Consider the following 26,902-nt stretch of genomic DNA (forward strand, 5'->3'; position numbering starts at 1 on the left):
ATTCCCACCCCCCCCCCCCCCCCCGCAAGTCAACAACTGATTCAGTGATAAGGAAGCAGAGGACTCGGGAGAGAGAGAGAGATGCAGAGAACAAAAGAGAGATAGTGAGTGAGAAAGTGACCGAGAACAAGAGAGACCGAGAACAAGAGAGCCACAGATCGAGACAGGAGGGAGTAAGAAAAAGAGTGCATGAGGCAGTGCAGAGCAAAAGAGAGATAGAGAAAGAGAGAGAGCAAAATAGAGAAAGGGAGTGAGACTGGGAGATAGACTGTCAGAGAATATGATGGGGTTTCTACTGTTGAGAGAGAGAGAGAGAGACAGTGCCCTGGCAGTCCATGACAGTTTTCTACCAGTGATTATGTTTGCCACTCTGGGGTGTAGAACACATCTATGATCAGTTCTGTCACAGATTCCTGCTCTAACACCTGTACATTTTGCACACAGCTCAACCACACCTGAGAATCTGGTAAACAAGGTTGTGTGCAAGACCTGACAGGCAATACCAATACCTGTAACTGATCACTCCATGCAAATGAAAGGAAGGAGGTTAGACTATGACAAGATATTATAGTACCAAATTCAATCCTGCTTCACAAATTTTCACGTGTCCCCTCTTTAAGACAATGTTTTATTGCTGCGACTGAGTTCCAGACACATTGTGGTGCACCCTGGTACCTCAAGCCAGTGGCCATTGGTGACAGTGTCAGGCACAACTGTCAGGCAGCAATTCACCACAGAGGGCATTGCGTAAGAGCATAGTTACATAGAATTTACAGAGCAGAAGGAGGCCATTCAGCCCATCAAGTCTGCACCGGCCCTTGAAAAGAGCACCTACCTAAGCCCATAACTCCGCCCTATCCCCGTAACCCAGTAACCCCACCTAACCTTTTTTTTTTGGACACTAAGGGCAATTTAGCATGGCCAATCCCCCTTACCTGCACATCTTTGGACTGTGGGAAAAAACCGGAGCACCCGGAGGAAACCCATGCGTCTGCACAGCAAGAATGTGCAAACTCCACAAGGACAGTGACCCGGGGTCAGGATCGAACCCGGGTCCTCAGCGCTGTGAGACAGCAGTGCTAACCATTGTGCCACCATGCCGCCCTTGCCCTGGGAGTGATTGATGGGATACTCAATTGCCTCACAGGCAAAAACCGTGTTCCTCATGTTAATGCAAATTTACCACAGTTTAAATGTTTTGAGATTGAAAACAACTGTGATCTACGGGCTCCTCCTGCTTGCATTCAGCTGAGGAAGTGCTGCACCTTTTGGCAGAGATGTTAAACTGGGGCCGCGGGTGCCCTCTCAGGTGGACACAGTAGGATCGTAGGACAGTATTTTAACGAAGACCCAAGGGAATTCTCCCTGGTGTCCCGGCCATTGTTTATCCCTCAACCAACATGACTAAAAACAGGCCACCTGGTGGTTGTTGCATTTCAGTTTGTGGGATCTTCCTGTGTGTTAATTGCACAGTACAAAACATAAAGTGTTTGATTGGCTGCGGAGAACTTTGGGACGTCGACCCCCTCTCCATAAAAAACATTCTAAGCGACTGGGTAAAAATCGGTTGACGATTTCATGGGGAAAAAAACAACTTGTTTATTTCTGGGTTGGGCAGGAGATCTGAAAGAGAAAACTCCTCCTTTAACTGGGTGGGGGGGAAGGTGGACTCAACAGGCTTCACAAACCTGTCAATCATTGACCGTCACCATGGCAACCCCAGGTTGCCTTGATTTCAAAGGACTCCTCTTCCTGAACGAAAGCCTATGAGACATGAGCACATCTGGAATGTTTAATAATGACCACTTTTAACACAGCAAATGGGCAAACTGAAATGACACCCACCTTTCCAAATATTTACCCCCCCCAACTCCAAAGATGTGATTCTACCAACTCCCCACCCCCCAGGGATTATTTCGGTCTATTGGTGACTGGGTTCGAAGACAAGTCAGAAAGGGCTGGTGATGTTGCCAGAATAGTTCACCCTCTTCTCAATGGCGGCCCTAACTCTTCTCAAAATTGCTCTGATATCGCCCCGTCAGAAAAGTCTCTTTCCGCAAACCTTGCGCAAGCTCATGGCTGAAAGAAAACTGAAACCCGAAAACGATGAAAGACCTTTAAAGGCAGCATTTTAACTTGTTCCAGTTGCTTGCTGGCGGCATCCTGTCTCATTGCTAATCAGTGCTTCCTTCCCCAATTCCCAAATCTACCGCTCACTTTCCAGGCTGACATACTGGGAAGGGGTACAGTCCCCACCCGCCCCCTCCCCCGCCCCCCTCTGTTCCCAGCACCCCCCCCCCTCCCCATGCTGTTGCCAGCCCTCCCCACTCTCCCCAGGATACTGTTCCCAGGGGCCCGCAACTTTCCCCGGGGTACTGTACCCAGAGGGTGTTCCCCCCCCGCCCCCACTCTCCCTGGGATACTGTTCCCAGGGGCCCCTGACTCTCCCCCCGACTCTCCCCGGGGTACTGTTCCCAGGGACCCCCCGACTCTGCGGGATATTGTTCCCAGGGACCTCCCACTCTCCCTGGGAAACTGTTCCCAGGGCATCCCATCCCCAACTCTCCCCGGGTTACTGTTCCCATGGGCCTCCGACTCCTCCCGGGATACTGTCCCCAGGGCCCCGCCCAACGCAACTCTCCCCGGGATATTCTTCCCAGGGGCCCGGACTCTCCCTGGGATATTGTTCCCAGGGGTCCGGACTCTCCCTGGGATATTGTTCCCAGGGGCCCGGACTCTCTCTGGGTTATTGTTCCCAGGGGCAAGGGCTCTCCCAAGGATATTGTTCCCAGGGGCCCGGACGCTCTCTGGGATATTGTTCCCAGGGGCCCGGACTCTCTGGGATATTGTTACAGGGATCCAGACACTCCCTGGGATATTGTTCCCAGGGGCCCGGACGCTCTCTGGGATATTGTTCCCAGGGGCCCGGACTCTCTGGGATATTGTTACAGGGATCCAGACACTCCCTGGGATATTGTTCCCAGGGGCCCGGGCTCTCTGGGATATTGTTCCCGGGGCCCGGACTCTCTGGGATATTGTTACAGGGATCCGGACTCTCACTGGGATATTGTTCCCAGGGGCCCGGACTCTCTCTGGGATATTGTTCCCAGGGGCCCGGACTCTCCCTGGGATATTGTTCCAAGGGGTCCGGACTCTCTCTGGGATATTGTTCCCAGGGGTCCGGACTCTCTCTGGGATATTGTTCCCAGAGGCCCGGACTCTCTCTGGGATATTGTTACAGGGATCCGGACTCTCTCTGGGATATTGTTCCCAGGGGTCCGGACTCTCTCTGGGATATTGTTCCCAGAGGCCCGGACTCTCTCTGAGATATTGTTACAGGGATCCGGGCTCTCTCTGGGATATTGTTCCCAGGGATCCGGACTCTCTCTGGGATATTGTTCCCAGGGGTCCGGACTCTCTCTGGGATATTGTTCCCAGGGGCCCGGACTCTCTCTGGGATATTGTTACAGGGGGCCGGACTCTCTCTGGGATATTGTTACCAGGGGCCCGGACTCTCCTTGGGATATTGTTGCCAGGGGCCCGGACTCTCTCTGGGATATTGTTCCCAGGGGTCCGCACTCTCTCTGGGATATTGTTACAGGGGGCCGGACTCTCTCTGGGATATTGTTACCAGGGGTCCGGACTCTCTCTGGGATATTGTTTCCAGGGGTCCGGACTCTCTCTGGGATATTGTTCCAGGGGCCCGGACTCTCCTCGGGATATTGTTCCCAGGGGTCCGGACTCTCTCTGGGATATTGTTCCCAGGGGTCCGCACTCTCTCTGGGATATTGTTCCCAGGGGCACGGACTCTCCCCGGGATATTGTTCCCAGGGGTCCGGACTCTCTCTGGGATATTGTTCCCAGGGGTCCGCACTCTCTCTGGGATATTGTTCCCAGGGGTCCGGACTCTCCTCGGGATATTGTTCCCAGGGGTCCGGACTCTCTCTGGGATATTGTTCCCAGGGGTCCGCACTCTCTCTGGGATATTGTTCCCAGGGGCACGGACTCTCCCCGGGATATTGTTACAGGAGTCCGGACTCTCTCTGGGATATTGTTCCCAGAGGCCCGGACTCTCTCTGGGATATTGTTCCCAGAGGCCCGGACTCTCTCTGGGATATTGTTCCCTGGGGCCCGGACTCTCTCTGGGATATTGTTCCCAGGGGTCCGGACTCTCTCTGGGGTATTGTTCCCAGGGGCCCGTATTCTCTCTGGGATATTGTTCCCAGGGGTCCGGACTCTCTCTGGGATATTGTTACAGGGGTCCGGACTCTCTCTGGGATATTGTTCCCAGGGGCCCGGACTCTCTCTGGGATATTGTTACAGGGGTCTGGACTCTCTCTGGGATATTGTTCCCAGGGGTCCGCACTCTCTCTGGGATAATGTTCCCAGGGGCCCGGACTCTCTCTGGGATATTGTTACAGGGGTCCGGACTCTCTCTGGGATATTGTTCCCAGGGGTCCGCACTCTCTCTGGGATATTGTTCCCAGGGGCCCCGACTCTCTCTGGGATATTATTTCAGGGGTCCGGACTCTCTCTGGGATATTGTTCCCAGGGGTTCAGACTCTCTCTGGGATATTGCTCCCAGGGGTCCGGACTCTCTCTGAGATATTGTTCCCAGGGGCCCAGACTCTCCCCGGGATATTGTTACAGGGGTCCGGACTCTCTCTGGGATATTGTTCCCAGGGGCCCGGACTCTCTCTGGGATATTGTTCCCAGGGGACCGGACTCTCTCTGGGATATTGTTACAGGGGCCCGGACTCTCTCTGGGATATTGTTCCCAGGGGTCCGGACTCTCTCTGGGATATTGTTACACGGGCTCGGACTCTCTCTGGGATATTGTTCCCAGGGGTTCAGACTCTCTCTGGGATATTGTTCCCAGGGGCCCGGACTCTCTCTGGGATATTGTTCCCAGGGGTCTGGACTCTCTCTGGGATATTGTTCCCAGGGGTCCGGACTCTCTCTGGGATATTGTTCCCAGGGGTCCGGACTCTCTGGGATATTGTTACAGGGATCCGGACTCTATGGAATATTGTTACAGGGGTCCGGCCTCTCTCTGGGATTTTGTTCCCAGGGGTCCGGACTCTCTCTGGGATATTGATCCCAGGGGTCCGGCCTCTCTCTGGGATTTTGTTCCCAGGGGTCCGGACTCTCTCTGGGATATTGTTCCCAGGGGCCCGGACTCTCTCTGGGATATTGTTCCCAGGGGTCCGCACTCTCTCTGGGATATTGTTCCCAGGGGCCCGGACTCTCTCTGGGATATTGTTCCCAGGGGTCCGCACTCTCTCTGGGATATTGTTACAGGGGCCCGGACTCTCTCTGGGATATTGTTCCCAGGGGTCCGCACTCTCTCTCGGATATTGTTACAGGGGTCTGGTCTCTCTCTGGGATATTGTTCCCAGGGGTCCGCACTCTCTCTGGGATATTGTTACAGGGGTCTGGACTCTCTCTGGGATATTGTTCCCAGGGGTCCGCACTCTCTCTGGGATATTGTTACAGGGGTCCGGACTCTCTCTGGGATATTGTTCCCAGGGGCCCGGTCTCGCCCCGGGATATTGTTTCCAGGGGCCCGGACTCACTCCAAGTTACAGTTTACATTTTCCTGTCTCTCCCTGAGCGACAGTTTCCATTGGCTGATTGTCCCAGGGTACAGTTTCCATTGGCCGACCTGCACCCGCTGATATCTAACCCAATTGTCCAACCGTTAAGCACAAGTCAAGACAGTGATTACCGTCAGGTTAACGTCTGGGCTGAGGCCACTCCTTCTACCCACGCTTTCACCGAGAAGTGTGGCGGGTGGAGGTAGGGGTGTCACTGCAAAGTGATCGGAAGCAGTAACCTGGCTAATTTCAAAAGCAACAGCCTGCATTTAAATTGCGTCTCTAATGTCTCAAAACATCCAGAAGAATATCAGGAACAAAAAAATTTGAGGTGGTGATCAAACGCTTGGTTAAATAGGAAGATACAGAGTTCCCTGAAGGAGGAGAGAGAGGCGGAGAGGTTTCGGGAGGAAATTCCAGAGTTCGGGGTCCAGATAGCTGATGGCACGGCCGCCAGTGGTGGAGATTTTGAAATCGGGATGAACAAGAGGCCAAAATTGGAGAAGCAACAAGGTTGGACATCAGAGTGTTGAAATGAAAATGAAATTAAATGAAAATTGCTTATTGTCACAAGTAGGCTTCAAATGAAGTTACTGTGAAAAGCCCCTAGTCGCTATGTTCCGGCACCTGTTTGGGGAGGCTGGTACGGGAATTGAACCCGCGCTGCTGGCCTGCCTTGGTCTGCTGTCAAAGCCAGCGATTTAGCCCTGTGTTAAACCAGCCCCATGTTGTGGGGCTGGAGGAGTTTACAGGGATAGGGAGGGATGAGGTTATGGAGTGATATGAACAGGTGGGTAGTGGGGCAGCACGTTGGCACAGCAGTTAACACTGCAGCCTCACGGCGCCGAGGTCCAAGATTCGATCCCGGCTCTGGGTTACTGTCCGTGTGGAGTTTGCACATTCTCCCCGTGTTTGCGTGGGTCCCGCCCCCACAACCCAAAGATGTGCAGGATTGGTGGATTGGCCACGCTAAATTGCCCCTGAATTGGAAAAAATGAATTGGGTGCTCTAAATTTCTTTTTTTTTTTAAAACAGGTGGGTAGCAATTTTAAATTTGAACTGTTGTTGGACCCAAAGCCAAAAATGAAACAGATTAACTGGTCGCTTGTGTCACTGCTGATTCTGGGGACTTGCTGTGCAACAAATTGGCTTCCTGCATGACGACAGTAACTGCACTTCAAAAAGGCACTCCAGAAATGCAGGTTCTGTCTTTCAGTGCCTGAGGGTGGCTCTGTAGTGAGGTTGGTGAAGCTATTCTGCTGCTGCTGTTGTTGTGGGGAAAGTGAGTCAGCATCTCAAGAGGCTGGTCTTTGCTAAAAATAGATTATTATTAACGGCTTTTAAGCCTAAAGAAACCTCAAACTGCTTTGCAGCCAATAAAGTAATTTTGGCGTGTAATGGGGCAGCCAAATTTGGGCACAGTAAGATCCCACAAGCAGCAATGTAATAATAACCGGATAATCCGTTTCAGTGATGTTGGGCGAGGGATAAATATTGGCCAAGCCACCGGGGAGAGCTTCTCCTGCTCTTCATTAAAACAGTGGCCATGGGTTCTTTTTCATCCAGTGGAGAATTAGGACCTGACCCCAGTGTTTAAACGCCTCATCCAAAAGACAGCCCACCTCTGACGGTGCAGCACTCCCTCAACACTGCACTCGGGACTACCAGCTCATATCTCTGAAGTGGGATTTGAACCCACAACCGATTGCCTCAGGCAAGGGCGCTACCACACGCAGCCAGGACGGGGATATAAACAAGTTCCCTCAAATGGACGCTGTGCAGCCAAATGCAGACTGAGTTTCTCTACCCACCTACATGTGGGGTCAGTAGGGACCCCACAGTAGGAGCAGCTAGGTGGCAGCAGGAAAATGGAAGACACACATTCTGTCTGCCCCGCTATCCTCGTGTATGTACCCGAGGGGCTTTGCCCTCGCAAAGTTACAGGCTCTGCTCCCCTGCCTTGCCACATTCTAGCTGAGGCCATTGCAACTTTCTAAAGAGGATGGATGAGTGAGTGACCTACATGCTAGCATCAAGTTCCATGCTCCTGCAATTGATCTCTGGACCCTGTTTTTTTTTTGGGGGGGGGGGGGGGGGGGCAGGTGGTGCACCTAGTTTTTTAAAATCATAGATTATCATCTAATTTACAGTGCAGAAGGAGGCCATTCGGCCCATCGAGTCTGCACCGGCTCTTGGAAAGAGCACCCTACCCAAGGTCAACACCTCCACCCTATCCCCATAACCCAGTAACCCCACCCAACACTAAGGGCAATTTTGGACACTAGGGGCAATTTATCATTGCCAATCCACCTAACCTGCACATCTTTGGACTGTGGGAGGAAACCGGAGCACCCGGAGGAAACCCACGCACACACGGGGAGGATGTGCAGACTCCGCACAGACAGTGACCCAAGCCGGAATCGAACCTGGGACCCTGGAGCTGTGAAGCAATTGTGCTATCCACAATGCTACCGTGCTGAAAAAGACTTGCATTCAAAGTTTTTAAAAATCCTTCATCGAGTTACATCGACCCCTTGGTTAGGACACTGTGACCTTGCCCAATTGAATACAATTGGACATTTTTTTGCCCAACTCTCTTTGCATGAAGATCCTGCCCCATTTAGGTTTCATTGCCCTTTGCCCACCTTTCAGATGAAATAATACCACAATCACATCCACTGTTAACATGCTACAATGCAGGCGGCACGGTAGCACAATGGTTAGCACTTTTGCTTCACAGCGGCAGGGTCCCAGGTTCGATTCCCTGCTTGGGTCACTGTGCGGGGTCTGCACATTCTCCCCGTGCTTTCGTGGGTTTCCTCCAGGAGATCCGGTTTCCTCCCACAATTTCCGAAAGTCGTGCTTGACATTCTGAATTCTCCCTCAGTGTACTCGAACAGGCGACTAGGGGATTTTCACAGTAACCTCATTGCAGTGTTAATGTAAACCTACTTGTGATAATAATAAAAGATTATGACCGAGAAAGCGCTGAACTGTCGGTAGGGCTGTATTGTGCATGAGACATTAAATCGAGCCCCCCCCCCGTATGCACCCTCGGGGGATGTACAATATTCCATGACCACTATTCCAATGAAGAACAGGAGGAGTTCTCTCTCTCCAGTGTCTTGTCCAATGTTTACCTCTCAATCAACAGCATTTTTTTAAAAAAGCACACAATTTGGCCTTTTAACCCATTGTTACTTCTGGGATCTTACTCTGCACCATTTGTCCATTGCTGCATTAAAATTAAGATTACACATCAAATTCATTCATTGGCTGTAAAATGCTTTGGGGTGGCCTGTGGTCATGATAGGTGCTATATAAATAAATTATCTTTCTTTAGCCTAACTCCAATGCTGGGGGTGAGACTAGCCACCTTAATGCTGGGGGTGAGATTAGCTGAACTGACGTGTGATTCACCTGGTCTCTCCCAGAAATGTCACCATTGCTGATGCCAATTTCACCCCCACTCCACACACACAAAGAAAAATCACAGCACAAGGCGATACTGATGTGTTCTCACGCGCTGGCCTTATGATCCATCGGATGCAATCAATGGGGCTCTTTTCTGTGCTCGAATTTCTATCAAGCTTGCAAGTGTTATCCAGCAGAGGGAACACGAGAGCACCCGGGCGCCCCAGCCGGCTCCCTCCCTCGCCCCAGGCAGCCAAGGACCGATAAACACACATAGGCACAGAATGCAGCCACTCCAGTTCAGGAACAGCAGCTAATGTATCATTTCTTCATTCCAGCCGACCCACTCCTGAAATAGCCTGGTACGGGGGGGGGGGGGGGGGGGGGGGGGGCGCGGTGACAGGGCTAGTGGGTGAGCCTAGGGGTTGACAACCCTCGAGGACTGAATGGTCATCTCCCGGGGTTAAAGGTTAATCTCCGGATGTGGTTGTGGATGGCCCCGAGGGACATGAACATTTTCCACGTATTGGTTATTGTAAAATCTCGGTGAGATGGGGGCAAAATGCTGTCTCACTGCCTCTCACAAAAAGCATTCAGTTGGCTGTGGATAAGACCGTGCGCAATTTTGCATTTTGTGCCCGACAACCTCGGGGCATTGGAAGTGCTTTTCAGCCAATGAAGTGCTTTTTGAAGTGTGCTCCGTGTTGTAATGTAGAAAACACAGCAGCCAATTTGCGCACAGCAAGATCCCACAGAGAGCAATGTGATAAAATGACCAGATGGCGATTGCTAGTGATCTTGTTTGGGGAAAGATATTGTCCAGGGGACATCTTCTCTGTCCACCTCCTAAACAGCACCATTGGACTTTTTTCTTAAATCTCACCTCGTCCAAAAAGAACGTGTTTCTAATTGGACAGCGCTCCCCGGCAGGAGTGCAGGAGGAGTGTCAAGGTTCGATTTTGTCCTCGAGTCTCTGGAGTAGGGGGTTGACCCCACAACCTTCAGATTCAGGTGGCGAGAGGGTTGCCCACCAAAAACACCGCGAGGATTTGCACATCCTCCCCTTTTTCAACAATGAGAGCACCACCCAAATGAGCCAGTGCCTCTGCAAAAGGGACAGAGTTATGCTGCAAACGTAGCTGATCACAGGATATTTCGAGATCAGGAATCTCACTCCTGCCATCAAAGCTAAATCAACTTGGTGCAGAAAACATGAATATTATTGCACTCTCTGTATCGACCATTTTGAAATGTCAGTGATGTTCCTTTTAGTGTATTGAAGCATCTCAAAGCGCAACATGACCCATGTAGAAAACCATTATTGCACTTTGTGTGACGGCCATCTTGACATGTTTTGTAATCTACTTACAGATAATTTAAGAATAAAGTATATTTTTTCAACAAAAAAAACAACACGATTTTAATGTGTGAGGGTGAAACGGCATTGCCCCCTGATCAGGAATCCAGTCCGGGTCCAGAGGCTCTGGGGTGAAGGTATATCCCCAGGCAGTGAGGGTGTTTAATTTTTCAAACGGAGGTGCCTGAACATGTTGCAACATGAAGGAGAAGATGAAAAAGAAGAGGCCAGTGATAATCTTTATGTTTTTCTCCGCCATGGGGTGTGTCAGGTAACCCTGTGCCGAGAGGGGAAAATGTTCTGAGTGTGCGAGTGCATGGGCTGGTTTAGCACAGGGCTAAATAGCTGGCTTTTAAAGCAGACCATGGCAGGCCAGCAATGCAGGTTCAATTCCCGTACCAGCCTTCCCGAACAGGCACCGGAATGTGGCGACTAGGGGCTTTTCACAGTAACTTCAATTGAAGCCTACTTGTGACAATAAGCGATTTTCATTTCATTTCATGTATATATAATGGAGTATTCATACACACCAAAGTGTGTGTGTGCGAAAGGCAGGTGTGAGAGTGTGGGTTAATATGAGTAGGTGGGGGAGCATTGGATTGTCCACATGTGTGTGCGAGCACCAGTTAATGAGTATGTGTGTGTGTGTCTGTATCCGTGTGTCTGTGAATGTATGTCTGTATAATCATAGAATTATAGAATTTATAGTACAGAAGGAGGCCATTTGGCCCATCGAGTCTGCACCGGCCCCTGAAAAGAGCACCGCACCCAAGCCCACACCTACACCCTATCCCCGTAACCCCACCTAACCTAATTTTTGGACACTAAGGGCAATTTAGCATGGCCAGTCCACCTAACCCGCACATCTTTGGACGGTGGTAGGAAACCGGAGCACCCGGAGAAAACCCACGCAGCCACGGGGAGGACGTGCAGACTCCGCACAGTGACCCAAGCCAGGAATCGAACCTGGGATCCTGGAGCTGTGACGCAACTGTGCTAACCACTGTACCACCGTGCTGCCCTGTGTGTGTGTGTGTCTGTATGTGTGTGCTTGTGTGTGTCTATCTGTGTGTGAGAGAGAATGAGTGTGTAAATTGGTGAGTTCGAGTTGATCTGGTTATTGAGTTAGAGCTGGTGTGTGGGCGTATTCACTCCCAAGTGTGTGTTTCGGTTGCCTGGACAAGAAGTGCCAAGGATAAGGTTTACCTTCAAAATTAGGGAGACAAATTACAGTCCCTTTAACACAGCCAGCTGGGGTTAACCTGCGATTGCGACACATCAAAACACTTTTAGAGTAAATGTTGGGTGTGAATTTCCTGATCGCTCGGGTTTATTTACTAAACAGTGGAGGCGACAAGAAAGGGATTTGCAATTGTTGTTCTGCTGTGTGTGTGTTTAACTGTGCATTGCAGCTAAATTCAATACATTGCACAGCAGGATCGCACACTGGTCTCCCCATGTCTGCAGGGATATTTAACGCCTCTCACACACACACACACTGACCTCGGATTACGTGCTGCCGCTTCTTAAAGTAGGTCTCGTACGAGCTGTAATCGGAGTAGACGGTGTTCATCCCGATGCTCCTGCTCTCCAGCCAGTGCACCGCTGCCATGCCCTTGGCGGAGATGTGCAGCGAGCGAACGCGGACGGCTGCCCGGAGATCGAGCAGCACCCGGCCGGCCACCACCTGACCCCGGGTGTAGACCGAGTCCTCCACCCGGTCGGGCACCAGGTCGAAGCCTCGGATCTTCCCCACCTTCATCTCTTGGGGGTTTAGATTTTCTTGCAGAGGGAGACTCCCTCCTTCTCTGGCTGCTCAGGGGGTGGGGCGATCTGCTTCAGCTCTTCTCACCACCCCCCCCCAGGCGACTCATTTGTCTCAGTTGCTGTCTGTGGGATCTTGCTGTGCGCGGAATGGCCTCCTGCGTGTTGCACCTCCCAAGCTGATCAGCGGGTGTTTTGGAACCGGGAACGATACAAAGTTTGCTCTGAATGTAACTCTTTCTCTTTCCTGTAAGTTTTCCACATTCAGTTTCACAAATGAAATCTGACAAGTCAAGATGCTGGTGACATCGACACATCTAACCAACGGCACAGGGGGCAGGAGGAGCCTCTGCCTCCGCCAATTGGGGAGAGACTTGGTAAAAATTAAAAACAAACTCGCTCTCTTTTAAAGCTACAGTCCCCCAGTCTCCAAGCATTTTAAAGATTCCTCCTCAGGCTCCGAACCCTGCCGCCAGGGAATAACAAAAAATAAATTTAACAGGGGAAGCATGAAAATGGGGCTTGTGCACAACTAAGCCTGGCACAGGACAGGTTCCGGCTCAATGTGGCGACTAGGGGCTTTTCACAGTAACTTCATTGAAGCCTACTCGTGACAATAAGCGACTTTTCATTTCATTTCATTTCACTGTGTCTGAGCTGGGAAATGTGGTAGCAGAAGGTGACCGTGGAAGGCGTACCCCAACCAGAGTCGGTGGGGTACACAGAACCTAGAACAGTACAGCACAGTACAGGCCGTTCGGCCCACGATGTTGTGCCGACCATTTGTCCTAATCTAAGATCAACCGAACCTACACCCCTTCAATTTACTGCTGTCCATGTGCCTGTCTAAGAGTCGCTTAAATGTCCCTAATGACTCTGACTCCACCATTCTCTGTGTAAAGAACCGACCTCTGACATCTCCCCTCTACGTTCCTCCAATCATCTTAAAATTATGTACCCTCGTGACAGCCATTTCCACCCTGGGGAAAGGTCTCTGGCTATCTACTCTATCCATGCCTCTCATCACCTTGTACACCTCTTTCAAGTCACCTCTCTGACTTCTTCGCTTCAGTGAGAAAAGCCCTAGCTCCCTCAACCTTTCTTCATAACACCTCCAGTCCAGGCAGCACCCTGGTAAATCTCCTCTGCACCCTCTCCAAAGCATCCACATGCTTCCTATAATGAGGTGACCATTGGGACAACATTGGTGGGGACTGACTGCGAACACAAGATGGTCGCCCTTAGGGGCTCCTCTAAGGGTGGGGCTGCAGGAACAGGTGCTCCTGTCCTAGGATCGCAAAGAAGGAGGCCATCCAACCTATCGATCCTGTGCTGGCTGTTTGAAAGAGTCATCCAATTAATTGTACTCTGCGTTTTATGAGTTGCAAGAGGGGGGTTTCACCCCACAACCTGAAGATGTGAAGATTAGGTGGATTGGCCATGCTAAATTGCCTTTAATTGGAAAAAAATAATTGGGCACTCTAAATTTATATTTTTAAAAAATGAGTTGCAAGAGGGGGCAAGAGAGGGTTGGCACCGAGGTGCGAGAGAGGCTACGTTCTAGAGAGCAGTGCATGATCGCTAAAAGCAGTCCCATTATAGTGGGGTAAAGGACAGATACTAGAAATTCAGGCTGCTGGAGAATTCAGGGGTCAGGGTTCAGAGATTCAATGGCAATGCTCCAGGCAGCATTGGACTTTGGAATACCACCAAGGCCGCAGCTCCTCAGTGTCCTTGTCCACATCTGTCTGAGCCACTGAAAGGTGCAGCCCATTGTAACCTGATCAGAGTCCACTCACACAAGGTGTAATAGACGCCGGGCAGTTAGTGTGTCCCAGCGGATATTTGTCTGTTCATCAATAGATGTGGGGAGGGTTTGTAACCTTGGGCAGTGATGACTTTGTCGAGCATCAGCTGAAACTGCTGTGGCTCTCTCTCTCAGTGTAGGGAGATGAAATCCTGCCTGACATTGGGAGACAAGAACCTTTCACAATCTAAAGTTGCTACACAGCCAATGAAGTGCTATTGAACATGTAATTACTGGAATGTGATGTACAAAATGCAGCTGTTAATTTGCGCACAGCAGGATCCCACAAAGGCCGACATGGTAACAACCAATAAAGTGGTTTTAGTGACATTAGTTGAGGGATAACTATTAGTCCGAAGACATTGGGGAGAACTCCTCTGTTCCTCTTTAGAAATAGTGGCCAAAGCTTTTAACATCCACCCGGGCAGGCAGATCAGTTGTTAGCTTAACATTTCAGCGAGTAGACAGCGCCTCTGGCAGTGCAGCACTCCCTCAGTATTGCACCGCGGGTGTCAGCCTGAATTATGTGCTACGGCCTCTGGTGTGGGACTGGAATCTAGAACCTTCTGAGCCACAGGTAACGGTGCTGGCCACTGAGGTACCGCTAACACAGTGATATCTACTGAACTCAGCCAGCTGGTCAAGTTTGCAAAACATCAGCAAGCTAAGTCAGACACATTTTTAAAAAATTGCTACAAATGACAAAGAATGGACCCCATTTCAGTTTCTTACAAGTTTGTTCATGGGATATGGGAGTCGCTGGCTGGCCCAGCATTTATTGTCCATCCCTGAGGGCATTTAAGAGTCAAAGAACAAAGTACAAAGAAAAGTACAGCACAGGAACAGGCCCTTCGGCCCTCTAAGCCTGTGCCAACCATGCTGCCCGTCTAAACTAAAATCTTCTACACTTCCTGGGTCCGCATCCCTCTATTCCCATCCTATTCATGTATTTGTCAAGGTGCCCCTTAAATGTCACCATCGTCCCTGCTTCCAACACCTCCTCCGGCAGCGAGTTCCAGGCACCCACTACCCTCTGTGTAAAAAACTTGCCTCGTACATCTCCTCTAAACCTTGCCCCTCGCACCTTAAACCTATGCCCCCGAGTAATTGACCCCTCTACCCTGGAAAAAAGCCTCTGACTATCCACTCTGTCTATGCCCCTCATAATTTTGTAGACCTCTATCAGGTCGCCCCTCAACCTCCGTTGTTCCAGTGAGAACAAACCGAGTTTATTCAACCGTTCCTCATAGCTAATGCTTTTTTATTTATTTATTTATTTATTTTAATTTCCACTTGAGATGTTTACTTTCCCTTAATCCCTGTACAGTCTCATGGAAATGTTGACTTCTGGAAATAACTTTAAAAAGAACATCTATTATCTATGTTCTGTAATTGATATCAATAGTTGTGGGGATACAATTGATTAGTGTTATCTTTTCTCTTTCATAGAAAGAATTTAAGATACTGGGACATGAGTATAGTTACAGCAAGTCTCTAATTCTGCTAACAAAACAGGACACATTCAAGTACAATAAGATTTTTCTTGAAATTACAAAAAAAAGCTACATGCGAAAAAGCATTAAAATCAGTTGTCTCAGTTGAATAAATGTTTTTTTTAAAAATCAAAAATGCAGAAGTGCTAGATCACATTTTCAACCACATTGCTGTGGATCTGGAGTCACATGTAGGCCACTTCGGCTAAGGACGGCAGATTTCCTTCCCTAAAGGACATTAGCGAACCAGATGGGTTTTTACAACAATTGACTCATGGTTACCTTTAGACTTTTAATTCAAGATTTCTATTGAATTCAACATCTGCCATGGCCAGATTTGAACCTGGGTCTTCCCCCTTGCTGCCCCGAGCATGATTCTGCGTTTCTGGGTTACTAATACAGTGACAATACCACTACGCCACTTTCCTCCCCATTTTTCCTGCCCATGTCTCTCTAGTTTGCTTCCCTCCTCTGCTAACTCTTGCTAGTGTGTTGGCTGCTTCACGGCTCTCCAGTTCTACAGCCAAGTGAGACATTTAACTATGAAGTGCACACCCAGAGCCAAGTCTGATCCGACCACTGCTAGGCATTAAAACCAAGGGAACCTTCCAGCACAAGGTGATTGGGTAGTGATTAGGAGTGAATCCTTCCCCACCCAAGCTTTGGAACATCTATTCCCAGCTCAGCCAAAATCAACCACCTCAACCAAAATCAACCACCTCAACACCGAACAAGGGTCAAATGGCCAAAGCAGGAATGGATGTGTTTCATAGAATCATAGAATTTACAGTGCAGAAGGAGGCCATTCGGCCCATTGAGTCTGCACCGACCCTTGGAAAGAGCACCCTACCTAAGCCCATACCTCCACCCTATCCCTCTAACCCAGCAACCCCACCCATCTTTTTTGGACACTAAGGGCAATTTAGCATGGTCAATCCACCTAACCTGCACATCTAACGGGCAGCACGGTAGCATTGTGGTTATCACAATTGCTTCACAGTGCCAGGGTCCCAGGTTTGATTCCCGGCTTGGGTCACTGTCTGTGTGGAGTCTGCACGTTCTCCCTGTGTGTGCGTAGGTTTCCTCCGGGTGCTCCGGTTTCCTCCCACAGTCCAAAGATGTGCGGGATAGGTGGATTGGCCATGCTAAATTGTCCTTAGTGTCCAAAATTGCCCTTAGTGTTGGGTGGGGTTACTGGGTAATATGGATAGCGTGGAGGTGTGGGCTTGGGTGGGGTGCTCTTTCCAAGAGCCGGTGCAGACTCGATGGGCCGAATGGCCTCCTCTGCACTGTAAATTCTATGATTCTATGATCTTTGGACTGTGGGAGGGAACCGGAGCACCCGGAGGAAACCCACCCAGACACAGGGAGAACGTGCAAACTCCGCACAGACAGTGACCCAAGCCGTGAATCGATCCTGGGACCCTGGAGCTGTGAAGCAACTGTGCTAACCACTGGGCTACCGTGCTGCTCCCCCCACCCCCCCATCCTCCCGGATCTGTATGCTGCTCCAATCTTTGCTCATCTCTGATTAGAATCCCTCCAATTGCTGGGCATGCCTTCAGCCCCTTTGGCTCTAAGCTTCAGAATTGCCTCTCTAAACCTCTTCCTTTTATTCCTTTACAGGGTTCCTCTAAAACCTACCATTCTCCTGTCAATGTGTAGCTTGGTGTCAAGTTTCATCTGGATAAGTGCTCCAGTGAAATACCTTGGGGCATTTTACTAGCGGCGAGTTGTTGTTGTATGTGGATGAACAGAACAGGCAGAAATGAGGGGGAAGAGGAATTATCAGAGAGTTATCGGAAGGATCGGAAGAAACTAGTTCCATTGGTCGGAGGGTCAGTAATCCATGGACACAGATTTAAGATAATTGATCTAAAATGCGAGAGGGCACGGGGGGGGGGGGGGGGGGGGGAATAATTTTTTTATATCAAGAGTTGTTATAATCTTCAATGGGTGGAGACGCCAAATTTAGATGGAAGTAAGGCCAGCATTTCTGGCCTCTAATAGGTGGTCTCCTCTTCAGCTCCCTGTTTGTCTGATCTCTCTCACCACTCCCTGGCTGCTCCACTGCCTAGTCCCACTCCCCTCCTGACTCCCCCTCCACTTCTATATAAAAGCAAATTACTGTGGATGCTGGAATCTGAAACAGAAGAGAAAATGCTGGAAAATCTCAGCAAGTCTGCCAAGTCTAGGGAGAGAAAAGAGCTAACGTTCCGAGTCCGCTGACTCTTTGTCAAAGCACCCCCTCCACTTCTTCTCCTTCCCCCTCACTCTGCTGTTCCCTCTCCAATTCCCTTGCTTCACACCTTCTTATTGGGGGGGGGGGGGGGGGGCGTGGTTGGGAATCTAATGGAGGAAACGCTGCAAAGGAATAAACATTCACAAGTTAGGTATCAGTACAGTGGTAATTCCTCTGGACCCCAATAATCCAAAGACCCAGCAAATTTAGCTTCTGGGAATTTCTGAGCAGTTTGAAAAGGAACAAAGATTGACACCTCACACCTCCTGGAGTGTAACACTCTTTGCATCACGTAAACATTCCAGGCAAGCGATCACAATGGTCTGACAGACGAGATGTCTGCCCCAGTCAGCTATGACCAAAGGCAGCTGTTTGCATCACCTAGTCTCCAACCTGGTGCCAATGAGCCAGGCGTCACCTGTACCATAGAGTTGAAGGCGCAAGTTCCAATGTTCCAGTAGTTGGGAGTTATGCTGAGGAGCCACAGTTCTTCCTGCTGCCACCTGGAACGTTTATGTGATGTGTTGCATTCCAGGAGGTGTGAGGTGTCAGATTAGTTCCTTTTCAAACTCCCCAGAAGCTTCCAGAAGCTAGCATGTGATCAGCTGGAGCCATTTTTATCAGCCCATCATCCATTTTGAAAAAAAAGTGTAAAAAAAATATTTTTTATAAAGCAGTAAGGCCTACGGAGGTATGTACTTATTATCCATCCCTGTCTTGACTGGGACAATTAAATCCGGAATTGTAAGGTTAGTCTCAGTAATGATGACCATCGGTTGTTGTAAAACCCCATCTTGTTTGCTAATGTCCTTTAGGGAAGGAAATCTGCCACCTTACCCGGTCTGACCTACATATGACCCACAGCAGACTCTTAACTGCCCTCTGAAATGGCCGAGTGGGTCACTCAAGTTCAAGGGCAATTAGGAAGGGCAATAAATGCTGGCCCAGACAGCGATTCCCCGAAAATAATTAAGAAAACAAATGTTAAAAATATTGACACAGGTTAATAGGGTCATTTAGAAAAAAAAACAAGCACAGTGATTCATTCCCAGCGAGGATAGAATTGAAAAGCAGGGAAGTAATCTTAATCTTACATCGAACATTGGTTAGATCGCACTTCGATAATTGTGAATTGCCCGCTCTCCATATTACCAAGAGGACCATTGAGGCGCTGGAGAAAGTGCAAAGTAGATTTACTAGATGAGATTGGATTGGATTGGATTGGATTTGTTTATTGTCACGTGTACCGAGGTACAGTGAAAAGTATTTTTCTGCGAGCAGCTCAACAGATCATTAGGCACATGGGAAGAAAAGGGAAGAAAGGAAAATACATAATGGGGCAACACTAGGCGTCACCTGTACCACAGAGTTGAATTAGTCTTTAAGGCACAAGTTCCGATGTTCCAGTAGTTGGTAGAGGTTATAACTATCAGGATAGAATAAGCAGATCCGGGGGGGGGTGCAGCACGGTGGCCCAGTGGCTAGCACTGCTGCCTACGGCGCTGAGGACCCGGGTTCGAATCCTGGGTCACTGTCTGTGGAGTTTGCACATTCTCCCCCTGTATGCATGGGTTTCACCCCCACAACCCAAAGATGTGCAGGTTAGGTAATTGCCCCTTAATTAGAGAAAAAAAAATTGGGTAATCTAAGTTTATTTTTTTAAATGAATGAACTGTTCGAGGCGCTTTTCCCCAGAAAAGAAATGACAGAGGGGTGAGTGGATAAAGATCTTTAAGATTATGAAAGGGACTGATGGGGTAGATGTTAAGAAGGTTTTTCCAGGGCAGCATGGTGGCACAGTGAGTTAGCCCTGCTGCCTCACGGCGCCAAGGTCCCGGCTCTGGGTCACTGTCCGTGTGGAGTTTGCACATTCTCCCCGTGTTTGGGTGGGTTTCGCCCCCACAACCCAAAGATGTGCAGGATAGGTGGATTGGCCCCATAATTGGGGAATTGGGTACTCTAAATTTTAAAAAGAAAAAAGAACGTTTTTCCACATGTGGGAACAGTGGAAACGAGGTGGCTATCAAATGAAGACAGTAATTAATAAATTCAATAGGGGAAGTCAGGAGAGTTTCTTTTACCCAAAGAATGACGAGAATATGCACCTCACTACCACAGGGAGGTTCCTTGCAGGGAAGCACAGTAAATATGTGAGGCAGAAAGGAATAGAAGGATATTTTGGGAAGGGTGAGATGAAGAGGGATGGGAGGAGCCCTGTATGGGACATTAACAGCAGCACAAGAGAAGACGGACTGAACACTTCTATGTGATTGTTTTAGAGGACAGGAAAGGGTGGAGGCTAGTGGATGGAGTGCCCCAGTTAATGTGTGATATGTGTAGTGTGGATGGAGAGTTTCTTTTACATTTTTATTTTTTAAATTTAGAGTACCCAATTCATTTTTTCCAATTAAGGGGCAATTTAGTGTGGCCAATCCACCTACCCTGCGCATCTTTGGGTTGTGGGGTCGAAACCCACACAAACACAGGGAGAATGTGCAAACTCCGCACGTACAGTGACCCAGAGCCGGGAGCGAACCTGGGACCTCGGCGCCGTGAGGCAGCAATGCTAACCCACAGTGCCACCGTGCTGCCCCGTGTGCATGGAGAGTTGAGCCCTGTGTGCGTCCAAGACAACCGCGTATCTGTTAATCATTAAGCCTCCTCCATTTCCGAATCTTTAACGTCATCCAATTCTGCCCACTGCCTCAGCTCATCTGATGTTGAAAGCCTCATCCAGGCCTTTATTACCCTCGATTTGACTGTTCCTCGCTGTTCTCCCATATTTTAGCCTCCAGAAAGTTCAGCTCATCCAATGCCCTGCTGATCGTGTCCTGACCCACACTACACCCCATTCACCCACCATCCCATTGACCTGCACTAGCAGCCTGTAAAGCAATGCCTTCATTTTATAACATAAAATTAAGTTTAAAATTCTTACCCTTATTTTCCAAATTCATCCATGGTCTTGTCCCTCCCTAATCTCTGAAACCTCCCCAACTCCACTACTCTTTGAGATCTCTCCTCCACGCCTGGCCTCCTGTGCATTCCCGATTTTCAACGCTCCAATATTAGCATTCATGCCTTCAGCTGCATGGATCCTAAGCTCTAGAATTCCCTCCCAAACCTCGTCATTTACCTTATTTGGAACACTGTTCAGGCCCTGAACCTTGGACCAAACCTGTGTTGTCTGCACTAATACCTCCTCTTAAGGCTCAGCGTCGAATTTTCTCAGATAATTGTTCCCAGAAGATGACTTGAGATGTTTTACCCCAGTAAAGTTGCTACATCAATGCAAGTGGTTGTTGTTATGGCTGTACGTGCGGTGGGAGACGTGGAGCTGTGTGGGTGTGCGTGAGAGTGCACGATTTTTATGTGTTAGGCAGGCAGTCCGTGCGATTCCTCAGGGGTAAAGTGTGGCTGGATGCGATTGATAAGAAAACAGGGAACTGTGTGACATCAACATGCGAACTGACTACAGCAGATTCATACGCGATGACGGAATGGCCCAGGCTCACAGCAACACAGGAGTCTTCCCTATTGACACTATATCACATCCATATAATGTACTTATGCTGTCCTTTGTCTACACTGTCCCGTACCCACACTGTCCCATACCCATACTGTCCCATACCCACACTGTCCTTTGTCCACACTGTCCCATACCCACACTGTCCCGTACCCACACTGTCCCATACCCACACTGTCCTTTGTCCACACTGTCCCATACCCACACTGTCCTTTGTCCACACTGTCCCATACCCACACTGTCCCATATCCACACTGTCCCATACCCACACTGCCCAGTACCCACACTGTCCCATACCCACACTGTCCTTTGTCCACACTGTCCCATACCCACACTGTCCCGTACCCACACTGTCCCATACCCACACTGTCCTTTGTCCACACTGTCCCATACCCACACTGTCCTTTGTCCACACTGTCCCGTACCCACACTGTCCCGTACCCACACTGTCCCATACCCACACTGTCCTTTGTCCACACTGTCCCATACCCACACTGTCCCATACCCACACTGTCCCATATCCACACTGTCCCATACCCACACTGCCCAGTACCCACACTGTCCCATACCCACACTGTCCTTTGTCCACACTGTCCCGTACCCACACTGTCCCGTACCCACACTGTCCCATACCCACACTGTCCTTTGTCCACACTGTCCCATACCCACACTGTCCCATACCCACACTGTCCCATATCCACACTGTCCCATACCCACACTGCCCAGTACCCACACTGTCCCGTACCCACACTGTCCCATACCCACACTGTCCCATACCCACACTGTCCCATACCCACACTGTCCCGTACCCACACTGTCCCGTACCCACACTGTCCTTTGTCCACACTGTCCCATACCCACACTGTCCCGTACCCACACTGTCCCATACCCACACTGTCCTTTGTCCACACTGTCCCGTACCCACACTGTCCCATACCCACACTGTCCCGTACCCACACTGTCCCATACCCACACTGTCCTTTGTCTACACTGTCCCGTACCCACACTGTCCTTTGTCCACACTGTCCCATACCCACACTGTCCCGTACCCACACTGTCCCATACCCACACTGTCCTTTGTCCACACTGTCCCATACCCACACTGTCCTTTGTCCACACTGTCCCATACCCACACTGTCCCATATCCACACTGTCCCATACCCACACTGCCCAGTACCCACACTGTCCCATACCCACACTGTCCTTTGTCCACACTGTCCCATACCCACACTGTCCCGTACCCACACTGTCCCATACCCACACTGTCCTTTGTCCACACTGTCCCATACCCACACTGTCCTTTGTCCACACTGTCCCATACCCACACTGTCCCATATCCACACTGTCCCATACCCACACTGCCCAGTACCCACACTGTCCCATACCCACACTGTCCTTTGTCCACACTGTCCCATACCCACACTGTCCCGTACCCACACTGTCCCATACCCACACTGTCCTTTGTCCACACTGTCCCGTACCCACACTGTCCCATACCCACACTGTCCCGTACCCACACTGTCCCATACCCACACTGTCCTTTGTCTACACTGTCCCGTACCCACACTGTCCTTTGTCCACACTGTCCCATACCCACACTGTCCCGTACCCACACTGTCCCATACCCACACTGTCCTTTGTCCACACTGTCCCATACCCACACTGTCCTTTGTCCACACTGTCCCATACCCACACTGTCCCATATCCACACTGTCCCATACCCACACTGCCCAGTACCCACACTGTCCCATACCCACACTGTCCTTTGTCCACACTGTCCCATACCCACACTGTCCCGTACCCACACTGTCCCATACCCACACTGTCCTTTGTCCACACTGTCCCGTACCCACACTGTCCCATACCCACACTGTCCCGTACCCACACTGTCCCATACCCACACTGTCCTTTGTCCACACTGTCCCGTACCCACACTGTCCCGTACCCATACTGTCCCATACCCACACTGTCCTTTGTCCACACTGTCCCGTACCCACACTGTCCCATACCCACACTGTCCCGTACCCACACTGTCCTTTGTCCACACTGTCCCATACCCACACTGCCCAGTACCCACACTGTCCCATACCCACACTGTCACATACCCACACTGTCACATACCCATACTGTCCCATACCCACACTGCCCAGTACCCACACTGTCACATACCCATACTGTCCCATACCCACACTGTCCCGTACCCACACTGTCCTTTGTCCACACTGTCCCATACCCACACTGCCCAGTACCCACACTGTCCCATACCCACACTGTCACATACCCATACTGTCCCATACCCACACTGCCCAGTACCCACACTGTCACATACCCATACTGTCCCATACCCACACTGTCCCGTACCCACACTGTCCTTTGTCCACACTGTCCCATACCCACACTGCCCAGTACCCACACTGTCCCATACCCACACTGTCCTTTGTCCACACTGTCCCGTACCCACACTGTCCCGTACCCATACTGTCCCATACCCACACTGTCCTTTGTCCACACTGTCCCATACCCACACTGCCCAGTACCCACACTGTCCCATACCCACACTGTCATATACCCACACTGCCCAGTACCCACATTGTCCCATACCCACACTGTCCTTTGTCCACACTGTCCCATACCCACACTGTCCCGTACCCACACTGTCCCATACCCACACTGTCCTTTGTCCACACTGTCCCGTACCCACACTGTCCCATACCCACACTGTCCCGTACCCACACTGTCCCATACCCACACTGTCCTTTGTCCACACTGTCCCGTACCCACACTGTCCCGTACCCATACTGTCCCATACCCACACTGTCCTTTGTCCACACTGTCCCGTACCCACACTGTCCCATACCCACACTGTCCCGTACCCACACTGTCCTTTGTCCACACTGTCCCATACCCACACTGCCCAGTACCCACACTGTCCCATACCCACACTGTCACATACCCACACTGTCACATACCCATACTGTCCCATACCCACACTGCCCAGTACCCACACTGTCACATACCCATACTGTCCCATACCCACACTGTCCCGTACCCACACTGTCCTTTGTCCACACTGTCCCATACCCACACTGCCCAGTACCCACACTGTCCCATACCCACACTGTCACATACCCATACTGTCCCATACCCACACTGCCCAGTACCCACACTGTCACATACCCATACTGTCCCATACCCACACTGTCCCGTACCCACACTGTCCTTTGTCCACACTGTCCCATACCCACACTGCCCAGTACCCACACTGTCCCATACCCACACTGTCCTTTGTCCACACTGTCCCGTACCCACACTGTCCCGTACCCATACTGTCCCATACCCACACTGTCCTTTGTCCACACTGTCCCATACCCACACTGCCCAGTACCCACACTGTCCCATACCCACACTGTCATATACCCATACTGTCCCATACCCACACTGTCCCATACCCACTGTGTCCTTTGTCCACACTGTCCCGTACCCAGACTGCCCTGTACCCACACTGTCCCATACCCACACTGTCCCGTACCCACACTGTCCCGTACCCACACTGTCCCGTACCCACACTGTCCCGTACCCACACTGTCCCATAGCCACACTGTCCCATAGCCACACTGCCCATACCCACCCTGCCCATTGTCCAAACTGTCCTGTACCCACAGTCCCATACCCACACTGTCCTATACCCACACTGTCCCGTACCCACACTGTCCCGTACCCACACTGTCCTATACCCGCACTCCCATACCCACACTGTCCCATACCCACACTGTCCCATACCCACACTGTCCCATACCCACATTGTCCTATACCCACACTGTCCCGTACCTACACAGTCCCATACCCACACTGTCCCATACCCACACTCCCATACCCACACTGTCCTACCCCCACACTGTCCCGAACCCACACAGTCCCGTACCCACACAGTCCCATACCCACACTGTCTTATACCCACACTGTCCCGTACCCACATTGTCCCATACCCACACTGTCCATACCCACAGTGTCCTTGGTCCACACTGTCCCGTACCCACAATGTCCCATACACACACTGTCCCGTACCCACACTGTCCCGTACCCACACTGTCCCGTACCCACACTGTCCCATACCCACACTGTCCCGTACCCACACTGTCCCATACTCACACTGTCCCATACCCACACTGTCCCGTACCCACACTGTCCCATACCCACAATGTCCCGTACCCACACTTTCCCGTACCCACACTATCCCATACCCACACTGTCCCATACCCACTGTGTCCTTTGTCCACACGGTCCCGTACCAACACTGTCCCATACCCACACTGTCCCGTACCCACACTGTCCCATACCCACACTGTCCCGTACCCACACTGTCCCATACCCACACTGCCCTGTTCCCACACTATCCCATACCCACACTGTCCCGTACCCACACTGTCCCGTACCCACACTGTCCCATACCCACACCGCCCTGTACCCACACTGTCCCGTACCCACACTGCACCGTACCCACACTGTCCCGTACCCACAATGTCCCGTACCCACACTGTCCCATATCCGCACTGTCCCATATCCGCACTGTCCCGTACCCACACTGTATCGTACCCACACTGTATCGTACCCACATTGTGCCGTACCCACACTGTCCCGTACCCACACTGTCCCGTACCCACACTGTCCCAGACCCACACTGTCCTGCACCCACACTGTCCCGTACCCACACTGTCCCGTACCCACACTGTCCCATACCCACACTGTCCCGTACCCACACTGTCCCGTACCCACACTGCCCTGTTCCCACAGTATCCCATACCCACACTGTCCCGTACCCACACTGTCCCGTACCCACACTGTCCCATACCCACACCGCCCTGTACCCACACTGTCCCGTACCCACACTGCACCGTACCCACACTGTCCCGTACCCACAATGTCCCGTACCCACACTGTCCCATACTCACACTGTCCCATACCCACAATGTCCCGTACCCACACTGTCCCATACCCGCACTCCCATACCCACACTGTCCTATCCCCACACTGTCCCGAACCCACAATGTCCCGTACCCACACTGTCCCATACCCACACTGTCCTTTGTCCACACTGTTCCGTACCCACAGTGTCCCATACACACACTGTCCCATACCCACACTGTCCCGTACACACACTGTCCCATACCCACAATGTCCCGTACACACAATGTCCCGTACCCACACTGTCCCGTACCCACACTGCCCTGTACCCACACTGTCCCATACCCACACTGTCCCGTACCCACACTGTCCCATACCCTCACTGTCCCATACCCACACTGTCCCATACCCACACTGTCCCATTTCCACACTGTCCCGTACCCACACTGTCCCATATCCACACTGTCCCATACCCATACTGTCCTTTGTCCACACTGTCCCGTACCCACACTGTCCCGTACCCACACTGTCCCGTACCCACACTGTCCTGTTCCCACACTGTCCTGTACCCACACTGTCCTTTGTCCACATGGTCCCGTACCAACACGGTCCCATACCCACACTATCCCGTACCCGCACTGTCCCATACCCGCACTGTCCCGTAGCCACACTGTATCGTACCCACACTGTATCGTACCCACACTGTCCCGTACCCACACTGTCCCGTACACACACTGTCCCGTACCCACGCTGTCCCATACCTACACTGTCCTGCACCCACACTATCCCATACCCACACT

The 26,902-nt window shown here is 50.9% G+C and overlaps 1 protein-coding gene across 1 annotated transcript in view; it reads right to left on the reverse strand.

Annotated features, from left to right (window-relative positions):
* Nucleotides 1–12,440, reverse strand: part of arrdc2 (arrestin domain containing 2) — a 37,333-nt gene extending 24,893 nt beyond the window's left edge. Inside the window, exon 1 of the mRNA XM_072482327.1 lies at nt 11,872–12,440. Coding sequence (XP_072338428.1) covers nt 11,872–12,130 — 259 coding nt within the window. The 5' untranslated portion in view covers nt 12,131–12,440. The remainder of the gene's footprint in view (nt 1–11,871) is intronic.
* Nucleotides 12,441–26,902: the final 14,462 nt, after the last annotated feature.

This window comes from Scyliorhinus torazame, chromosome 18, assembly GCF_047496885.1.
Source record: "Scyliorhinus torazame isolate Kashiwa2021f chromosome 18, sScyTor2.1, whole genome shotgun sequence".
NCBI lineage: Eukaryota > Metazoa > Chordata > Chondrichthyes > Carcharhiniformes > Scyliorhinidae > Scyliorhinus > Scyliorhinus torazame.